Below are 18,570 nucleotides of genomic sequence, written 5' to 3'. Positions count from 1 at the left end.
ATATTTCAAACTATAAATTATGTAAGATAAGATAGTCTAAGTTTGAAATATCAAAGTTTTACACCAACAGGTTGCGAAGATAAAAGGATTAGAAAATTTGAGTTTGTGACAAAAACTCACTTCCTTAGGGCATCAAAAGTGCAAGTATGTAAAGTCAATTTAAGGACAAAGGCTTAGCGACACTTGACATTCTGACCGGTCTCATCAGTGAATGATTTTGTAATTACGCGCAATAATATTATCAATAATCCTAGTTAATAATGTCTTAAAATAGACATTTTGATTTATCGTTCTCCATAAATCAAATCCTAATTGACTACAAACAATACAGCGATTTGCATTCAGCAGTAAGTAGCTTGAAAAAAATGAAATAATGGGTGTTCAAGAAAACGAGGTTTACAAATATATGCATTAAGCTCGAGTAGCATTATTTGTCTTTTGTCACCACTGTTAATAAATGACAAAAGCATTTTAAAATGTAAAGATAAATTAACCCCATTAAACAAATTGTATGAAATTTTACTTTCTCTGAGGCCGAATTTAGAGAATTTTAACCGCGTCTCAAGTTTGAGACGCGGCTCAAACATCGCTGGTTCCGCTTGACATTGTATTCAATGATTTGAGCCGGCGCTCGATTGTAACCGGTTTTAGGCGGTTCAGCGACGGGGGTTAAATTCTTCAAATTCGATGTTAATGTTTTAAAACTAGATAATTATACAACATAAGAAATTATGTCAGTTTTGCTTTATGATGAAGTTGCACGAAAAACTTTTATTTCGCTAAAATTTCCATAGTTGATTTTCGTTTTTCTACATATGAAATATAACAAGTACTATTTTAATGACATAAATTAACTGGGATGCATTGGTGTAGATGTGTACTTTAGTACACTGAGCCCGAAATTTAAAAGAGTATCGTTGAACGAAACTCCCGAGTTTCCTTTTTGGGGTCTTAACATTTTGTAGATTTGACAAAAATGGAAAATGTGAAGAAACTTAATAAAAAAAAAATATTTCATAACAAAAATATTGATATCCACAAAACTGCCTAACCCCATTCTTGAAACCCGGGTTTCAAAACTGGTTTTCATAACGATACCCTGTTTTAAGTTTTGGGCTCTGTATGCTAGTGTACACTGTACGGTAAACGTACGTACCGTACATATTTATATCGATTCTTAGGTAACATTTGAGTTTTCTATTCTGGTATGAATAGTTATGAACAAGGAGAATTGAATTCAATTAGGTAACATTTGAGTTTTCTATTCTGGTATGAATAGTTATGAACAAGGAGAATTGAATTCAATTCTCCTTGAGTATTCTGGTAATCAGAAATAACCTTTACTGATGTACACAAATATACGATGTATTCTTGTATACAGGGATTTAGTATACTGGTAAACAGGGATGTAATATTCTGGTTAACAGGGATTTAGTATTCTGGTAAATAGGGATAAGCTATTCTGGAATACGGGATGATCTGTTCTGGTATACAGGGATGAACTATTCTGGTTTATAGGGATAAACTGTTCTGGTAAACAGGGATGAACTATTCTGGTATACAGAGATGAACTATACTGGTATACAGAGATGGACTATTCTGGTATACAGGGATGCATTATTCTGGTATACAGGTATGCATTATTCTGGTATACAGGAATGAACTGTTCAGGTATACAGGGATGAACTATTCTGGTATACAGGGATGCATTATTCTGGTAAACAGGAATGAACTGTTCTGGTATACAGGGATGAACTATTCTGGTATACAGGGATGAACAGGTGTTCTGATCCATTTCTCTGGCTCCTCTCCTTCTCCCTGTATACTGGGGGGTATGGATACAAGGAACTCTGGAACCCAGGACTCAGGTTTAAGATCTGAATCTAAGGGAACCATCCGGACCTGGAACTCAGGACCCTTAACAAACAAATAGAAATATTTAAATATATTCAAAGAAACAATATTTAGTCATTAAAAGTTATTTTTTATTGGTTTGAAGACTAAGCACTCTCAAAACTGAAGGACAGCTCAGTAATGAAGAGAATTTTTATTTTTTCTTTGATTTTGATATGATTAATAAAAAATTTCAATTTCATATTTACATTAATTATTGTACTAAATTGAATGGTTAGTTTTACGGTAAAGACTCAAATATAATTTTCTCTATTTATTTGGACTCTCTGTATCAATATTAAATGTTGTCTCATTTGTATTTTACATAATTTTCCCACACTCCTCCCTAGTTTTATGGAATTCAATTTACTAAAGATGCAATTTTAATTAATAAGGATCTAATACCGCGGTTGCAAAATGTTGGTGCTATAGTAAGTCTGTGGTGAGGATCATCTATCTGTGTGGCTTGGATAAGTCTATGGTTTGGATCATTTACCTGTGTGGCTCGGAGTTTACATTTCGCTTTAAATCCTTCCAATCTTATTCTTTTAGTTTCACACCATCTTCCGCCCTCAATACTAGAAACAAGAGAGATATGATAACTTTAGTGAAACTAGAAACAAGAGAGATATGATAACTTTAGTGAAACTAGAAACAAGAGAGATATGATAACTATAGTGAAAACTAGAAACAAGAGAGATATGATAACTATAGTGAAGACCAGAAACAAGAGAGATATGATAACTATAGTGAAAACCAGAAACAAGAGAGATATGATAACTATAGTGAAAACCAGATACAAGAGAGATATGATAAGTATAGTGAAAACCAGAAAACAGTGTAAATTTCTGTTTTTTTTGACATTACACAATTTTACCCAGGATTAAAATTTTTTTAAAATGAACCTTATCTGAGAAAGCACGTTAAATATCTTATGAGAAATATTAGTTGCAACAATCGTAAATTACAAGATACATAGGAAATGTCTTAATTGAAAGAAATGACAAAGACAACATTCGTTCCATAGTTTTCCTTTTGTAAAGATTAAAATATTTACAGTCTGATGAAAAAATTAGGATGTTTCCAATTACTCCAAAAAGCTGAATTTAGACTCAAGCTCTTGTCAATAGTACACTGTAAACTACGCGCGTTTTTTTTAAAGTACCGGGGGCCCGAGTTTTAATTAAGAGAAATTTTTGTTTGTAGAATTTCTTTTTCCAGGGCTACAAAACAGTGTTAAAGGAAGATTCGGCCAAGGTTTTTAAGTCAGTCCTGTCTTGTTAGTTGGTTAATACTCAATAGGAACTGTGAGCGTAATCTAAAGTAACTCCCCATTTAACGAGGGGAATGCCTGATTCCCAACTGTCCCTGTGAACCTATTATCTGATCAACAATGTTAAAGATTTCTTCGTTTTTTTTACCTGATATACTTGGGTAATATGTCCAGGTCTTCCTCGTTATATTTAATCTAGAAATTGAGATATTCAAAATAATTTAAAAATTGTTTTGAAATCATTGAAAATTGACGCATCACTCCCACAAACTTAATTTTTCTAATCCTTTTATATCTTAACAGGATGGGGTACGTTCTACTTTTATATCTTAACAGGATGCGGGACGTTCTACTTTTATATCTGAACATGATGGGGTACGTTCTACTTTTATATCTGAACAGGATGGGGCACGTTCTACTTTTTTAACAGGATGGGGCATGTTCTACTTTTATATCTTAACAGGATGGCGCACGTTCTACTTTTTTATCTGAACAGGATGGGGCACGTTATAATTTTTTATCTTAACAGGATGGGGCACGTTCTATTTTTTTTCTTAACAGGATGGGGAACGTTCTACTTTTATATCTTAACAGGATGGGGCACGTTCTACTTTTTAACAGGATGGGGCACGTTCTACTTTTATATCTGAACAGGATGGGGCACGTTCTACTTTTTTAACAGGATGGGGCACGTTCTACTTTTATATCTGATCAGGATGGGACACGTTATACTTTTAAATCTGAACATGATGGGGTACGTTCTACTTTTATATCTGAACATGATGGGGTACTTTCTACTTTTATATCTTAACAGGATGGGGCACGTTCTACTTTTATATCTTAACAGGATGGGGTACGTTCTACTTTTATATCTTAACAGGATGGGGTACGTTCTACTTTTATATCTTAACAGGATGGGGTACGTTCTACTTTTATATCTTAATAGGATGGGGTACGTTCTACTTTTATTTCTGAACATGATGGGGTACGTTCTACTTTTATATCTTAACAGGATGGGGTACGTTCTACTTTTATATCTTAATAGGATGGGGTACGTTCTACTTTTATATCTGAACATGATGGGGTACGTTCTACTTTTATATCTGAACATGATGGGGTACTTTCTACTTTTATATCTTAACAGGATGGGGCACGTTCTACTTTTATATCTTAACAGGATGGGGTACGTTCTACTTTTATATCTTAACAGGATGGGGTACGTTCTACTTTTATATCTTAACAGGATGGGGCACGTGCTACTTTGATATCTTAACAGGATGGGGCACGTTATACTTTTTTCAGTTCGTTCTTTCATCGATCGTTATTTTTTGCTTCATTCGTTCACTGTGAAATTGTTATATTTACTTTTTTCGCTTGCTATTCAAATTAACGATCGTTGAACGAATATTTAGTTCGTTAATGAAACGATGTCCGACTCTAGGCCAGATGTCATAAACTTTTAATATTTCAAAAAAATAAATCTTCTAGATCAATTAGTCAAGGTGTGAAATATCAAAGACTTAAACTTTCAAGTTGCAAAGATGTAGGGATTAGAACATCGCAGTTTGAGGCAAGTTTTCATCTTTTTGTAACTAAAGGGACTGTTAAGATATTTTACAGGGTTGATATGATGGTTAAAATGGAAATTGCAAATCATTATCTGATACGTGAAGAAACTAACCTTTATTTTTATTACAGGAACCTTCTCCCATCCAGTAGTTCCCTGCCTAAACCCTTGATCCCAGTGCAACTTTATTCTAGGCAACACCGCCTTCCTCACATAGTTGTATGGATTCTAGATACACAAAGATACAAAGTTTTATGGATTCTAGATACACAAACATACATAGTTGTATGGATTCTAGATACAAAAACATACATATTTGTATGGATTCTAGATACACAAACATACATAAGTTGTATGGATTCTAGATACACAAACCTACATAGTTGTATGGATTCTAGATACACAAACCTACATAGTTGTATGGATTCTAGATACACAAACATACAAAATTGTATGCATTCCTAATATACAATAAAATAGCCTTTTATTTCTTATTGTTTTAATGAATGTCTTCAGGAAGTTCGTAGATGTTTTATAAATGCTTAAATGGAAAAAATTCCAAACTTCTAATACAATTATTTTTCATCATATAAAGATTAGCTTTTATTTGGAGTTATAGAACATTTTGTTATAAAAAAATGTAACTAAACTTTTTGTATTTTCCACAGAAATATTGACATCAAAATTTAAAAAAAAAAATTTATACAGTTTGCTGGATTTTTTTTATTGAAAATTTTTGCCGTTTTTATGATTAAATCTAATACTTTAATCATCTCTATATAAAGTAATAATCATTGAACATTATCATTGAATAAAAGGCACGAAATTATGTCAAAATGTCGACATAAAAACAAGATGCTTCTAGTAAATGTAGTGTGATAAAGTATGGTTTTTTTTAACATCATGTTTGTTAAATTGTATGTACCTATGTGTAACATTAATTGGAAAATAAATTTAACGTCTCGTAAAATTCCCCGAAACATCTGTCAAAAATCCTCAAGTCATTCATACTGATGATTGCATAAAAGCATGAAACAATTTGTTTATGAATAAAATGTAGGAAGATTGTTGAGTTTCAACTGATATAAAGTAATAATCTTTGTTTGTTGTATATCCGATCATAACTCAGGAAATTCAAAACCGATTTGCCTCTAATATGGCATGATTGGGTTTCTGGTTAAAACTGGTCAAACAATTAGTGTTTAATAAACGTAAAGAGAAAGATACCTTTGTAACAAGTATATCTGGAGTCATCAACTCAGAGGATAAATCTTTTATTGAAGAACGTCTAGCCTTGTAGGTTTCAACCTTCTGCTCCGCCAACTCCTCCACCTCCTCCTCCACCCTGCTCTCCACAAGTGCTCCAGCTACGCCCACCAGGTACTCAGTCTCCAGCAGGGATTGGGCGGTCATGTATTGCTCAGGTAGAAGATCTTTGGTAGTTTCTAGATTTGGCGGGAAATCATAGATTTGATGCGTTATATAAAGCAGGTCAGCATCACAGGAGAGTCTAACAATAGATCTATTATCATACATTTATTAGAAAGTTGAATTTAAAACATTGAATCTTATTTACAATAAAGTTTTTGTTCAAGTTGTATCCATTAACCTTCCCTGGGGTCAAGTGAGATCCCACAATAAAGGATTTGAGCCTTTTCCACAAACTCAAATTTTCTAGCTCCTATATCTTTGCTACCTGATAGACCTTTGATATTTCAAACTTAGATTTTTTGATCTAACAGAATTTATAGTTTGAAATGTCTAAAATTCATGACATTGTGTTGCAAAGATAAAGGGATTAGAAAATTAGAGTTTGTGGCAAAGACTCAATTCCTTTGGGCCCGATCGGTTCAGCCATTTTGACGTTTATTGGATGCAAACAGACAAACAAACCGGCAAAGAGACTGACAAGCAAATTATATAAATAGATAACTAATATTTTGTAACGGTTAAGGCTGAAAAATCTTGAAAATGTTTAGACGACGAAACTTAAATTCTAGGATAAGGTAGTATTGCCCAATTAAAGATTAAATCAATCTGTAGGTAGGTCTACTAAAGATGGAGGTCAATGCTTGATTCCGAGATAAAAAAATGTAAGTTTTGCTTGAGGGCACATTTTCGATCATAGTTTTTCTAATTAGAAAGCTGGTTTTGACTGAATTATTAAAAATAAAAATAATTTTTATCATTCTTAATTTTAAGTTTGACTGAGAACCGGAAAACTGTGGAATAGGCAGATGACTTTAAACGACTTGAGTTATGACTTTATAAAGTCAAGTGAACATGAACTTGAGTTATGACTTTATAAAGTCAAGTGAACATGAACTCGAGTTATGACTTTTTATAGTCTAATGAACACGAGACAGAGCAATTACAGGCTCATTTAACTCATTTAATAAGTTACCAGCAATACTAATTTTTGGGTTAACTCATTTAATAAGTTACCAGCAATACTAATTTTTGGGTTAACTCATTTAATAAGTTACCAGCAATACTAATTTTTGGGAAATAGACTTAAATATTACTTTAATGTCGTCTTCCTATAACGCAGTTTTCTGGTTCTCACTGTATGCATAAATACATAATTAGGTCTGGAATGAATTAAAAGTTTGATAATATACCTGAGTACAGAATCTAGGTTTTCTAGTTGTGGATAAGGGATATCCTCTGCTTTATCCAATAGTATCCTATCCTCAGATGCATAGCTTAGAGCCAACCTACTCTCACGCATAGCCTAGATGTATATATATATATATATATATATTAGAAAGACATCACAGTTAATGAGCTGAATTAGAATTGAATTAAAATATGATCTCCATCAAAGGACTTGAGTCTTTACCATAGACAAAAACTGTCTAATCCCCATAATTTTGTAACCTGATGGTGGAAACCTTTGATATTTCAAGCTTATATAATTTTATCTAACAGAATTCATAGTTTAAAATATCTAATGTTTACGACATTGGGCTGCAAAGATGTAGAGAATTTGTTGCAAAAAATCAATCTATTCATGAAATTGATGATATTTTGTAAAACAACATCAGATACACAAACTATTGCTAAAATGTGGTTTTCATATTTTACAGTTGTATGGGTTCCACTGTAGGTTTGAATAGACATATAAAAGAAAAAAAATTATCCCTAATTTAAATATCATAATTGTATCAACAACAACAAGGACCTAAAGGAAGGGGAAATGGAAAAAACGGGAGCAAGAGATTATATATTTTTTTAACATCAATTTGTCTCTTAAAAAGTACCGCTGGAGTTCAAGTGAATGGGGTTTGGATTGGCTTTACTCCAACTTTGAAATCTCACTTTATACACACCTTAGTAAAAGAATGCTTGTAAGCATTACATGTTCTAAGATAGGTTGGAATACCAACTGTTTTGAATCCTCCCCCGGCCGGAGACGTCTCACGAGATGATCTAGAATATTCCATAGCATTAATTATTATAGATTTATGTCATATATACAATATAGGGATGACAACAGTTAGTCTCTAAATTATATATTTTTTTAATATAAAGCATTTCCATTCTTAAAAAAATCTGAGAAGATAACTGGATATCGTAATTCAGTCTTATAGAAGTGGTGCAAGTTGCAACTGGCTCCCATTGCTGCTGAAAAGATTTATTCGAAATTCTTAATTGCAATTGACTAAATCAAAATTCAATTTTGTTATGATTCTTTTTCATTTTCAAAAATTCTATTTATAATAATGTTGTTGTCAAGCAAAGTGATTAAGTACCACTTTGGTTGTCAAGTACCTGCAGGAGTAGGAGGATATTGGAGATATTTCCCTGAGTGATCTCCGTCCGAACCTAGGAGTTGAATGGTTTGAATACCTGGAGTTGGGGTTTCCATTTTTCCGGAGGAAAAATCCATTTTAGAAATGGAATGATCCGGAAAATTATTCCACAAGATGAAATCCCGGGATAGTGCCGAAAAAAATGAATACAAGTTTCTATTACATTTCACATTAATTTACATTACATAGCCCTTTAACTATTTATAAATCTATTATCTAGACATAAGTATGGCATAGTACTTGTTTTATCTTTTACTTAAGCTTTTAGATACTATTCCGAACTTTCTTCAAAATGGGTTTTTTCCCAAAGTTGTTCCGAAACATTCACGATTTCCGAACAGTGTTCAGGAAATTTGTGGTTTACGGGAAAAAAATCGTTTCGGAATTGATCCAGAATTCTAGAACATTTTCCATAATGGAAATGGAAAAAAATTACGGATAATTTTTGTACGTTAAATGTAAACCGGAATATCTGTGGAAACCCTACCTAGAGTATGAGAACTCATCTGTTGGGAAAGAGGAGGGCATATATGATCTAGGCAACCTAGAGGTAGATGGGACGGATCTAGGAGGTTGGTAGGACCGTCGCCGTGTAAATGTTGGAGATCTAGGAGGTAGAGGCGGCATATAGGGGAGATCAAGGAGTAAATCAGATCTACTTATTCTACTTTCAGGTCTTGTGTAACTTAGATCTGTTCTACTAGATGAAAGATCAGATCTACTGGACGCAAGATATGTTCCACTTGACGCAAGATCAGTTCTACTTGACGCAAGATCAGTTCTACTTGACGCAAGATCTGTTCTACTTGACGCAAGATCTATGTGACTCGATAACAGATCTGAACTATTTGATATATCAGGAGTATACGCCCTGGCTTCTCCGTCCTGACTACCAGGATCTTTATCCCCAACATCCTCCTCTTCCTCCTCTCCAACCTTGAACTGATGAATCAAATATCTGGGTAGATGACAGATACTGTTCCAAACCTGCTCCAGAGTATCAAACTCATGTTCAGCAGTGTCTATATAAACCTAAAATTAAACTAATAAAAGAAATTGTTGTTGTCTCTATCTCCACGGGATATGGAAGAGAAATAGGATTAACCCGTATATAGATCTGTATAAGATGGAGATCGATGCTTGATCTCGAGATTCCTAACATAAAAATTCTGACTTCTGATCTGATAAAACCCCATATTTTGAGACCTGTAGTGGATACAATGAAATACATCAGACAGAAATAAAAATAATCAACCAAAAAATATTTTAATTTTAATAATGTTATGCACATAGTCATATGTTTTTACCACCTTTTGACCAACATTATCGACCTATGATTCCCCCAACAGAGGGACGTAAAGTTACTCTACGTCCCTTTGGACAATAAAGTAAAATAACAACCCGCTCTGCGAAGTTTTTGAGAAAAAAAATGTGCGCATTAGCATCTCTAAAGACGATAAAATTATATCTAACCACAGGTTCCCTTGACCAATTTTACCTACAAAACATTCTTCGCTGCGCTCTGGATGTTTTTTAGGCAAAATTGGTCTTGGAAACCTTGAAAAAGTAAAATTCCCTCAACTTCACTGTAAAGGAGTTGTAAATAATTAAAAAAAATTTCAATCGTTTGTAGAAATACGGATTTTATTATTCTTTTGTTTCAAATATCTTAGAAACTATTAAATTATATTTATCAGTAAAAACTGTAATTTTGATTTTAGGAGAACTTTTATTAAATGCATTTCCTTTAAAATTTTAAAACTTGAATTATAAACAATTTACATGTTTTTCTATGAGATGTTGGCTAAATAAAACTTTGTTATTACATCTACAGTAGAGGGTATAGCACACACCTGTTTAACTTTACGTTTACACGCCCAGGGAAACTTTTCTTCCAGTTTACTGATCCACCGTTCAAAGTTCCGTTTCTCTCTATATTAGATTTTACACGAATAGGATAATAGAGAAATAGTATTGCTGGGAATCGAGCATGTCACTCTATAAGGTAGGATTATTTAAAATTATCTTTATAATCTCTAATCTTCCTTGTATTGTCCTATCTGTATAATCTCTAATCTACCTTGTATTGTCCTATCTGTATAATCTCTAATCTTTCTTGTATTGTCCTATCTGTATAATCTCTAATCTTCCTTGTATTGTCCTGTCTGTATGATCTCTAATCTTCCTTGTATTGTCCTATCTGTGTAATCTCTAATCTACCTTGTATTGTCCTATCTGTATAGTCTCTAATCTACCTTGTATTGTCCTATCTGTATAATCTCTAATCTTCCTTGAATTTTCCTGTCTGTATAATCTCTAATCTTCCTTGTATTGTCCTATCTTTATAATCTCTAATATTCCTTTATTGTTCTATCTGTATAATCTCTAATCTTCCTTGTATTGCCCTGTCTGTATAATCTCTAATCTTCCTTGTATTCTCCTACCTGTATAATCTCTACTTTTCATTGTATTGTCCTATCTGTATAATCTCTAATCTACTGTATTGTCCTATCTGTTTAATCACTAATCTACCTTGTATTGTCGATCTTATCTGTGCAATCTCGTATAATATTTGTATTATCCTATCAGTATAATCTCTTATCCTATATGTATTGTCCTATTTGTATAACCTCTAATCCTACACGTATTATCCTCTCTGTATAATCTCTGATACTAAGAGTATCATCCTCTCTGTATAATCTCTACCACTTTTATTGTCCTATCTAAAGATTCTCGGATCCTACTAGTATTGTCCTATCTGTATACTCTATGCATGATACTACTTGTATTATCCTATCTGTATAATTTCTGATTCCTTGAGTTAGATTCTGAAGATACAACTAGGAGAACATTCTCCCAGAACCTTGCTCCATACACAGACTCAATACTGCTAAACATCTCCTCATGCTGAGACAGAAATCTGAAATTGGAAACATATGATTGCAGGGATCAGTGATTAGGATGCAGAGAACTAACATTTAATAAGAGTTTGATAATCAAAGATTCACAACACCCTTCTATATATTTACTTTGCTGTCTGTCTGGGTGTTTGTATCCAATAAACGTCAAAACGGGCCCACAATTTTGTGGGACCTCAGGAAGTAAAGGTTTATAGATGATAAAAATCATGTTCACAATTTGAAATAGAAGCGCTCTGAAGATCTAGTATTTTATAAAAGATGATAACTCTTTCAAGTTTAATAAGAAATGAAGAAATGAAGAAAAAAAGTAGAAATTTCTAGAAATACACGAGTTGCCCAGTAAAAATACAAGAAGAATGATAATATCACTATCATCAATTCTTTGATAAAAAAATAATAAATAATAATGAATAAATGAAATATATAATATCATTAAAACTTCAATTCATTTTTAATTGGATTGGATGAAGCTTTTAGTTGCCCATGGAAAACATTTTAAAAACAATATATTTTTAGAAAAATTAAATTTTTTTTTCGACTTGTTAGCCAATAACAAGCCCCCGGCCACTCATGAGTGTCCAATCGGTCAAGCCGTTTGGCCAGCTGTGCGCAACATATATATATGAAACTTCAATTTGATGGAGACTTATGATTGAAAAATACTGATTGTATAAAAACTATACCTAGATTGTCCACTACGAACTACAACAAGAAAACATGTTATATAACTAAACATGAAACAACAATTAGTAAAGAAGTTCGTTATCAAAATGCAAGGAAAAATCCAATCGGAAAAAATTGTTAGTTTGTTTACAACAGAATTAAACAATGACATGGATCATTCGTCAAACACTCCCTTTATTATAGGGTTTGAACCAAGACTAAGAGAATTCTTAAATGATATAGTGTTTTATCCAAAATCAAGTTTTTTATATCGTTCCGGCAATAAGACTATTTGGGAGAAACTTGATTCAAGCTGATATTTTTCAAGGTTGGAAACCCAGCTTTAACTGTAAAACAATCACAATATGATTCGACCATCATTCAAATAAAAGCTTTTAAACCAAACTCAGAACATTCCCACGTGGTTCTTCCGCGTTCCTCAATGAAAAGTTGAGGTAAATCGGTCAATTGAGTTATTATCGAAAAAACATACCAACAGAGATTAATTCAGTACTTTATAAATAAAAAGATGTTTGCGTTGTTTTAAATTGACTCGACAAGACAATGAGTGTGTAATAAAATATTTAAAGGAGAAAATATGTGTGCAATTCTGTTGTTTTAGTGATCTAGAAGTGTGGGGGGGGAGTATTCATGCAAGGGGGTGGGGGGAATTTCTTGCTTGACTTAGATTTAAGAATGTGAGTTAGGCGATCATTTAGTTTCAGCTCATAAACTGCAGTTATTATATCATATCTCGTTTTAGCTCAGATTTACGTGTTTGACACCCACTGCCCTTTCTCACGTCAGTGAGCCATGACGTCATAAAACTGCTTTACTAAATTTAGAAATAAACTCACATCAAAATTTTTCTTTTCATTTTTTCGAAATTTGAAAAAAATGTTTAAGTGTAAAATTTCATTTCTCGTAATATTTTAGTTGTTTTTCTACTGAAATTTCTAACACAAGGAGAAAGGCATAGATTGACGTTTCTCTAGTTTAGACCGAACTGTTGTTTCTCTCTGATATTCTTTGGGTTTTTTTATTTGTTTATTTATTTTGTTGCATAAATTCTGACAAAGGGTACAAATCAATACACATGCCTACATACTCGTGGAACATGGGCTACGTACATAGATTTAGGAGTTGTACCAAGAATGGGGTCTGCAGGCTTTGTCAATTTTATGAAACTTTACACTAAAAATAATATTTATATATATCCAAATCATATTTTTAATACTTGTTTTCTAATATATATATATATTTATATTTATATATATTTATGTTTATGATATAAAATATATAAAAGGTGAAGTTTTAAATGATTTACCTCAATTTTTTTCGGCCCGGGCCGGGTTTTAAAATAACTTTAGTGAGTTGACCTTTATCATGGTTTAGATCAGATTTCTAGGCAAAGCTGGGTTCCTGAACCAATATATAGATGACAGTATACTATCTAGGTGTCAAATAAAACAGGTTTGCTTGCCATTGTGTCATATTTACTAGGTTGGTATGAATTTAAAAAGAACAAATTTTTCATTGTTTCACACACATGTCTAAAACTGTATGTCTTATTTGCTAAGACTATTGTTGTATGTTCCTGATTTGTTTAACAAGGTTGAGAATATCCTGGAGAATCCTGAGATCTGACTCCTTGGTTCCTTGAGAGCAGAGACCTGGAGTATCCAGGAGTATTATCTCACGACCTGGATCCCCTCTCCAGCAACCACTGGACTCCTAAAGAATATCCAGGAGTATTATCTATCTATCCCTAAACTCCACTAGACTCCTTAACAATATCAAGGAGTATTATCTATCTATCCCTAGTATCCACTAGACTCCTTAACAATATCCAGGAGCATATCTATCTATCCCTAGTATAAATTACACTCCTTAAAAATATCAAGGAGTATTATCTATCTATTCCTAAACTCCACTAGACTCCTTAACAACATCAAGGAGTATTATCTATCTATCCCTAGTATCCACTAGACTCCTTAACAATATCAAGGAGTATTATTTATCTATCCCTAGTATCAACTAGACTCCTTAACAACATCAAGGAGTATTATCTATCTATCCCTAGTATCCACTAGACTCCTTAACAATATCAAGGAGTATTATCTATCTATCCCTAGTATCCACTAGACTCCTTATAAATATCAAGGAGTAATATCTATCTATCCCTAGTATCCACTAGACTCCTTAACAATATTCAGGAGTATTATCTATCTATCCCTTGAATCTACTAGACTCCTTATAAATATCAAGGAGTATTATCTATCTATCCATAGTATCCACTAGACTCCTTAACAATATCAAGGAGTATTATTTATCTATCCCTAGTATCCACTAGACTCCTTAACAATATCAAGGGGTATTATCTATCTATCCCTAGTATCCACTAGACTCTTTAACAATATCAAGGAGTATTTATTCGTGTACCTGTGATTGTACTGTACAGGGTTCAGGTGTGCATGTACCTGTGATTGTACTGTACAGGGTTCAGGTGTATATATACCTGTAATTGTACTGTACCGATGGTTCAGGTGTATGTGTACTTCTGAACGTACTGTACCTATGGATCAGGTGTACTTATACCCGTGATTTTACTGTACAGGGTGCAGGTGTACTTGTACCTGTGATGTTACTGTACAGGGTTCAGGTGTATATAACTGTGATTGAACTGTACAGTGTTCAGGTGTACCAGTATCTATGATTGTACCGTACAGGGTTCATATGTATATGAACCTGTGCTTGTACTGTAATTGTACTGTGCCTATGGTTCAGATGTACTTATAACTGTGATTGTACTGTATAGGGTTCAGGTGTATATGTACCTGTGATTGTACTGTACAGGGTTAAGGTACCTATATATACCTGTAATTACTATACAGGGTTTAGGTGTACATACCTGTGATTTTACTGTACAAGGTTCAGGTCCTTCTCCTTCTGGGAAGAAAACCTGCTTTTCTCCAGGTATGTTTAAAAGTAGGTTCAGGAGATTTGATTTTCCGCTTCCTGATTCTCCTGAATAGACGGAAATATTTCTTTATTTTATTCTGTTTTTTTATTTTTTATTATTCTATTAGCTTGGAAAATGTTTAAAGAGTATTTAACTTCTTTCGGTAGTTTAAAGGTTGTAACGATAAAAATTTAAAGTCCTCACAAACAAAATTGAGTTGCCACAAACCCAAAGGAATTAAGTCATTGCCACAAACTTTTATTTTTTAATCCCTTTATCTCAACAAGCCAATGTTGTAAACCCTATGATATTTCAAGCTATGAATTCTGATGAATCAAATAATTAAAGTTTGAAATATCAATGGTTTACGCCATCTGGTTTTAGAGATGTAGGTATTAGAAAATTGGGATTTGTGGCAAAGACTCAATTCCTTTTCTCATTTTAATATATATATATACAATCTGATGGTGTAAGTCTTTGATATTTCAAACTTGGAATATTTGACTTTACAAAATTCATAGTTTGAAATGTCTCAGGGGTCTACAACATTGGGTTGCAAAGATATACATATTAGAAAATCAAAATTTATGGCAAAGACTATTTATATTAATATTAAATCTAAATCATGATTTTACGAAAAGATTCAGATCTTTTTTCCCACCTGTACATTTTAGCAAGAAGCTGAAATTATTCAAATATTTTATGAAGAAAAAATGGAATACATAAACCAAGTTGCCTTTTTCTACTTAAGAGTATACAAAACTAAGATAAGAAAAGATAAAGTTTATTGCTAAAATACATGTATCTGTGTACAGAGCGAGTTCACAATTACAAATTGATGATTATATTAACAGTACAAGTATAAAGCAATTAGGTGGAAAATAGCTCTTGGCTGTTTTGATTATTTTTTCCACCTAATTTCAATTATGATAACAACACATTTTAATTAAATAGATTTAAGGAGAACTATTAGAGATCAGAGATAGATAGAAAAAAAGATAGAAAGAAAGATTGTAAGAACACTCTCCACTAACCGCTACTATATCTTCGGTAAATGTACTGCAATATACTGCAGAACGCACAGTAAGCCGGCTCAGTCACATTTGCCATAGTACTTTTACCATAATTACACTTGACGTAATTACACTTGCCATAATTACACTTGACATAATTACACTTGCCATAAGTTTTTGCCATAAGTAACACTTTCCATTAACACTTTCAATAAGTTACACTTGACATAGTTATTTTTGCCATAATTTTCTTCTCTAAAGTTAAACATCTAACTATTTTTTCTGTAAATGCGTTAAATTTTTTCATGAAAATTCCCAACTTTAGTTTTCTTACAATGCTGCCGGGAGAGATATGAACACTAATACTTGAAGATAGAGCTTGGTGAAGAATCAATGACAATACAATACATTTCCAATAGAGCATTAACTTAACCTTATATACTACTCATGTCCCTCATTTAGATTTGTTAATTGTAGTTACAAGTTATAATTGTAGTTGAACAATAAAAAATGAAACTGAGCCCGTAGGCTTAGTTGAGGGTGAGAAAGATAGAAAGAGAGAAAAAATAGATAGATTGATAGAATTAAACAGAAAGATAGAAAGATAGAAAAATAGAAAGATAGAAAGATAGAAAGATAGAAAGATAGAAAGATAGAAAGATAGAAAGATAGAAATGTAGAAATATAGAAAGATAGAAAGATAGAAAGATAGAAAGATAGAAAGAAAAAAAGATAGATAGATAGAAAGAAAGAAAGATAGAGAGATAGAAAGATAGAAAGATAGAAAGATAGAAAGATAAAAAGATAGAAAGATAGAAAGATAGAAATGTAGAAAGATAGAAAGATAGAAAGATAGAAAGATATAGATGTAGAAAGATAGAAAGATAGAAAGATAGAAAGATAGAAAGATAGAAACACAGAAAGATAGAAATGTAGAAAGATAGAAAGATAGAAAGATAGAAAGATAGAAAGATAGAAATGTAGAAAGATAGAACGATATAAAGATAGAAAGATAGAAAGATAGAAAGATAGAAAGATAGAATGATAAAAAGATAGAAAGATAGAAAGATAGAAAGAAAGAAAAATAGAAAGATAGAAAGATAGAAAGATAGAAAGATAGAACGATAGAAAGATAGAAATGTAGAAAGATAGAAAGATAGAAAGATAGAATGATAGAATGATAGAAAGATAGAAAGATAGAAAGATAGAAAGATAGAAAGATAGAAAGATAGAAAGATAGAAAGATAGAAAGATAGAAAGATAGAAAGATAGAAAGATTTAAACATAGAAAGATAGAAACGTAGAAAGATAGAAAATAGAAAAATAGAAAGATAGAAAGATAGATGTTAAGTAAAAGATTGAAACAGTTGATTTAACCTTGGCAAAGCTTCATAACAGTTTCCAAAGAAATAGAGGAAAACAAAAAGCGTGTTGTGAGAATACTAAGATGATATATAAGATTCACTTCTATTCGACGAACTATAGTACATTAATTTAATATATTTATTATATTAGGATAGGACAAAGAAGGAAATGGAATATTTCAAATCTTTAAATGTGTTAATTTTTCATTAATATTCTTTTTTGGTTTTCGTTGAAAACATTGAATTTTGACAGAATTGTTGGAAAAGGAATTGAGTATGTGCCACAAACTCAAATTTTCTAATTCTTATATCTCTGCAACCTGATGTTGTAAACCTTTGATATTTCAAACATTAGTTATTTAATCTAACAGAATTTATAGTTTGAAATACCTAAGGTACCTACGACATTAGGTTGCAAAGATATCGGGATTTGAAAATCAGAGTTTGTGGCAAAGGCTCAATTTCTTTCTTGGTTTTTATTAAGCTGCCTGCATTACAAAGAAACTGAAAAAACTCTGATTTGTTAACCCCTATATCTGATGATGAACCTGATGATGATTATAAACATCCTTACCCAGTGCAAGAAGAACAAGTCGTTCATCGTTTGGAAGTTTAACCATTCTATGTTTTGAACCTATGTTTATCTGAAAAAGATAAAAACAACAGATATTTGGAAAACTAAAAAGTCTAAAACTATAAATTATTGTTAAGATATTATGCTTAAAATTTCTTTACTTTGTTTCCTGAGATGAATTGCTAAATTCCTTTCTCAACTATTAACCCTGAACTTATCATTTGATACGTAATAATCCTCCACATTTCAGATTCAAGGTTTATGTTAAAGGGACTGTAAGCGTAATTTTAACTTGCTCTTCATGCAAAGATGGCAATGCCAGAGTTCAACAGTATTCTTTAAAACTTTGAGTGATCAAGTATGAATTAGATTTGATTTTCTTATGTGATATGCGCATTTTGTGCTTCGAGAAAACAATGGAGAAATGCACAGAAATAATTTGGGATCGCCATCTTTGAGTGGAAGGTCACTTAGATTTCCGCTTATAGTCCCTTTAATGCAACTAGACTGGAGCAGAAGAAGGTC

At 32.3% G+C, this 18,570-nt stretch overlaps 1 protein-coding gene across 2 annotated transcripts; it reads right to left on the bottom strand.

Moving 5' to 3' along the window:
* Positions 1–1,066: 1,066 nt before the first annotated feature.
* Positions 1,067–18,113, bottom strand: LOC111707587 (uncharacterized). 2 transcript variants are annotated; one of them, XM_023480713.1, is made up of 15 exons: positions 18,046–18,113; positions 15,044–15,159; positions 13,730–13,866; positions 12,153–12,197; positions 11,364–11,468; positions 10,402–10,480; positions 9,036–9,580; positions 8,508–8,585; positions 8,066–8,165; positions 7,355–7,467; positions 5,961–6,243; positions 4,848–4,961; positions 3,315–3,361; positions 2,390–2,471; positions 1,067–1,917 (listed from the first exon to the last, which is right to left on the bottom strand). In XM_023480713.1, exons 1-15 carry the CDS (start codon positions 18,089–18,091, stop codon positions 1,756–1,758), a joined length of 2,052 nt encoding a protein of 683 aa, XP_023336481.1. In that variant the 5' UTR covers positions 18,092–18,113; the 3' UTR covers positions 1,067–1,755. The 2 variants fall into 2 exon arrangements, with proteins under 2 accessions (XP_023336481.1, XP_023336482.1); XM_023480714.1 differs by lacking the exons at positions 12,153–12,197; positions 15,044–15,159; positions 18,046–18,113 and adding an exon at positions 13,263–13,326 and having other exon boundaries at positions 13,460–13,823.
* Positions 18,114–18,570: the final 457 nt, after the last annotated feature.

The sequence above is a fragment of the Eurytemora carolleeae genome, unplaced genomic scaffold (genome assembly GCF_000591075.1).
Source record: "Eurytemora carolleeae unplaced genomic scaffold, Eaff_2.0 scaffold812, whole genome shotgun sequence".
Classification (NCBI taxonomy): domain Eukaryota; kingdom Metazoa; phylum Arthropoda; class Copepoda; order Calanoida; family Temoridae; genus Eurytemora; species Eurytemora carolleeae.
The sequence above is the reverse complement of the archived record's forward strand: the minus strand, read 5'-3'. Positions and strand labels throughout refer to the sequence as shown.

Excerpts from the sequence above, each read along its gene's own strand:
- LOC111707587 (XM_023480713.1), bottom strand. The coding sequence starts at position 18,091 with ATGGTTAAACTTCCAAACGATGAACGACTTGTTCTTCTTGCACTGG. Across the intron at positions 6,244-7,354 it reads AACCTAGATTCTGTACTCAG|ACTCTCCTGTGATGCTGACC; the intron begins GTATATTATCAA and ends ATCTATTGTTAG. Across the intron at positions 2,472-3,314 it reads ATATTACCCAAGTATATCAG|TATTGAGGGCGGAAGATGGT; the intron begins GTAAAAAAAACG and ends TCTTGTTTCTAG.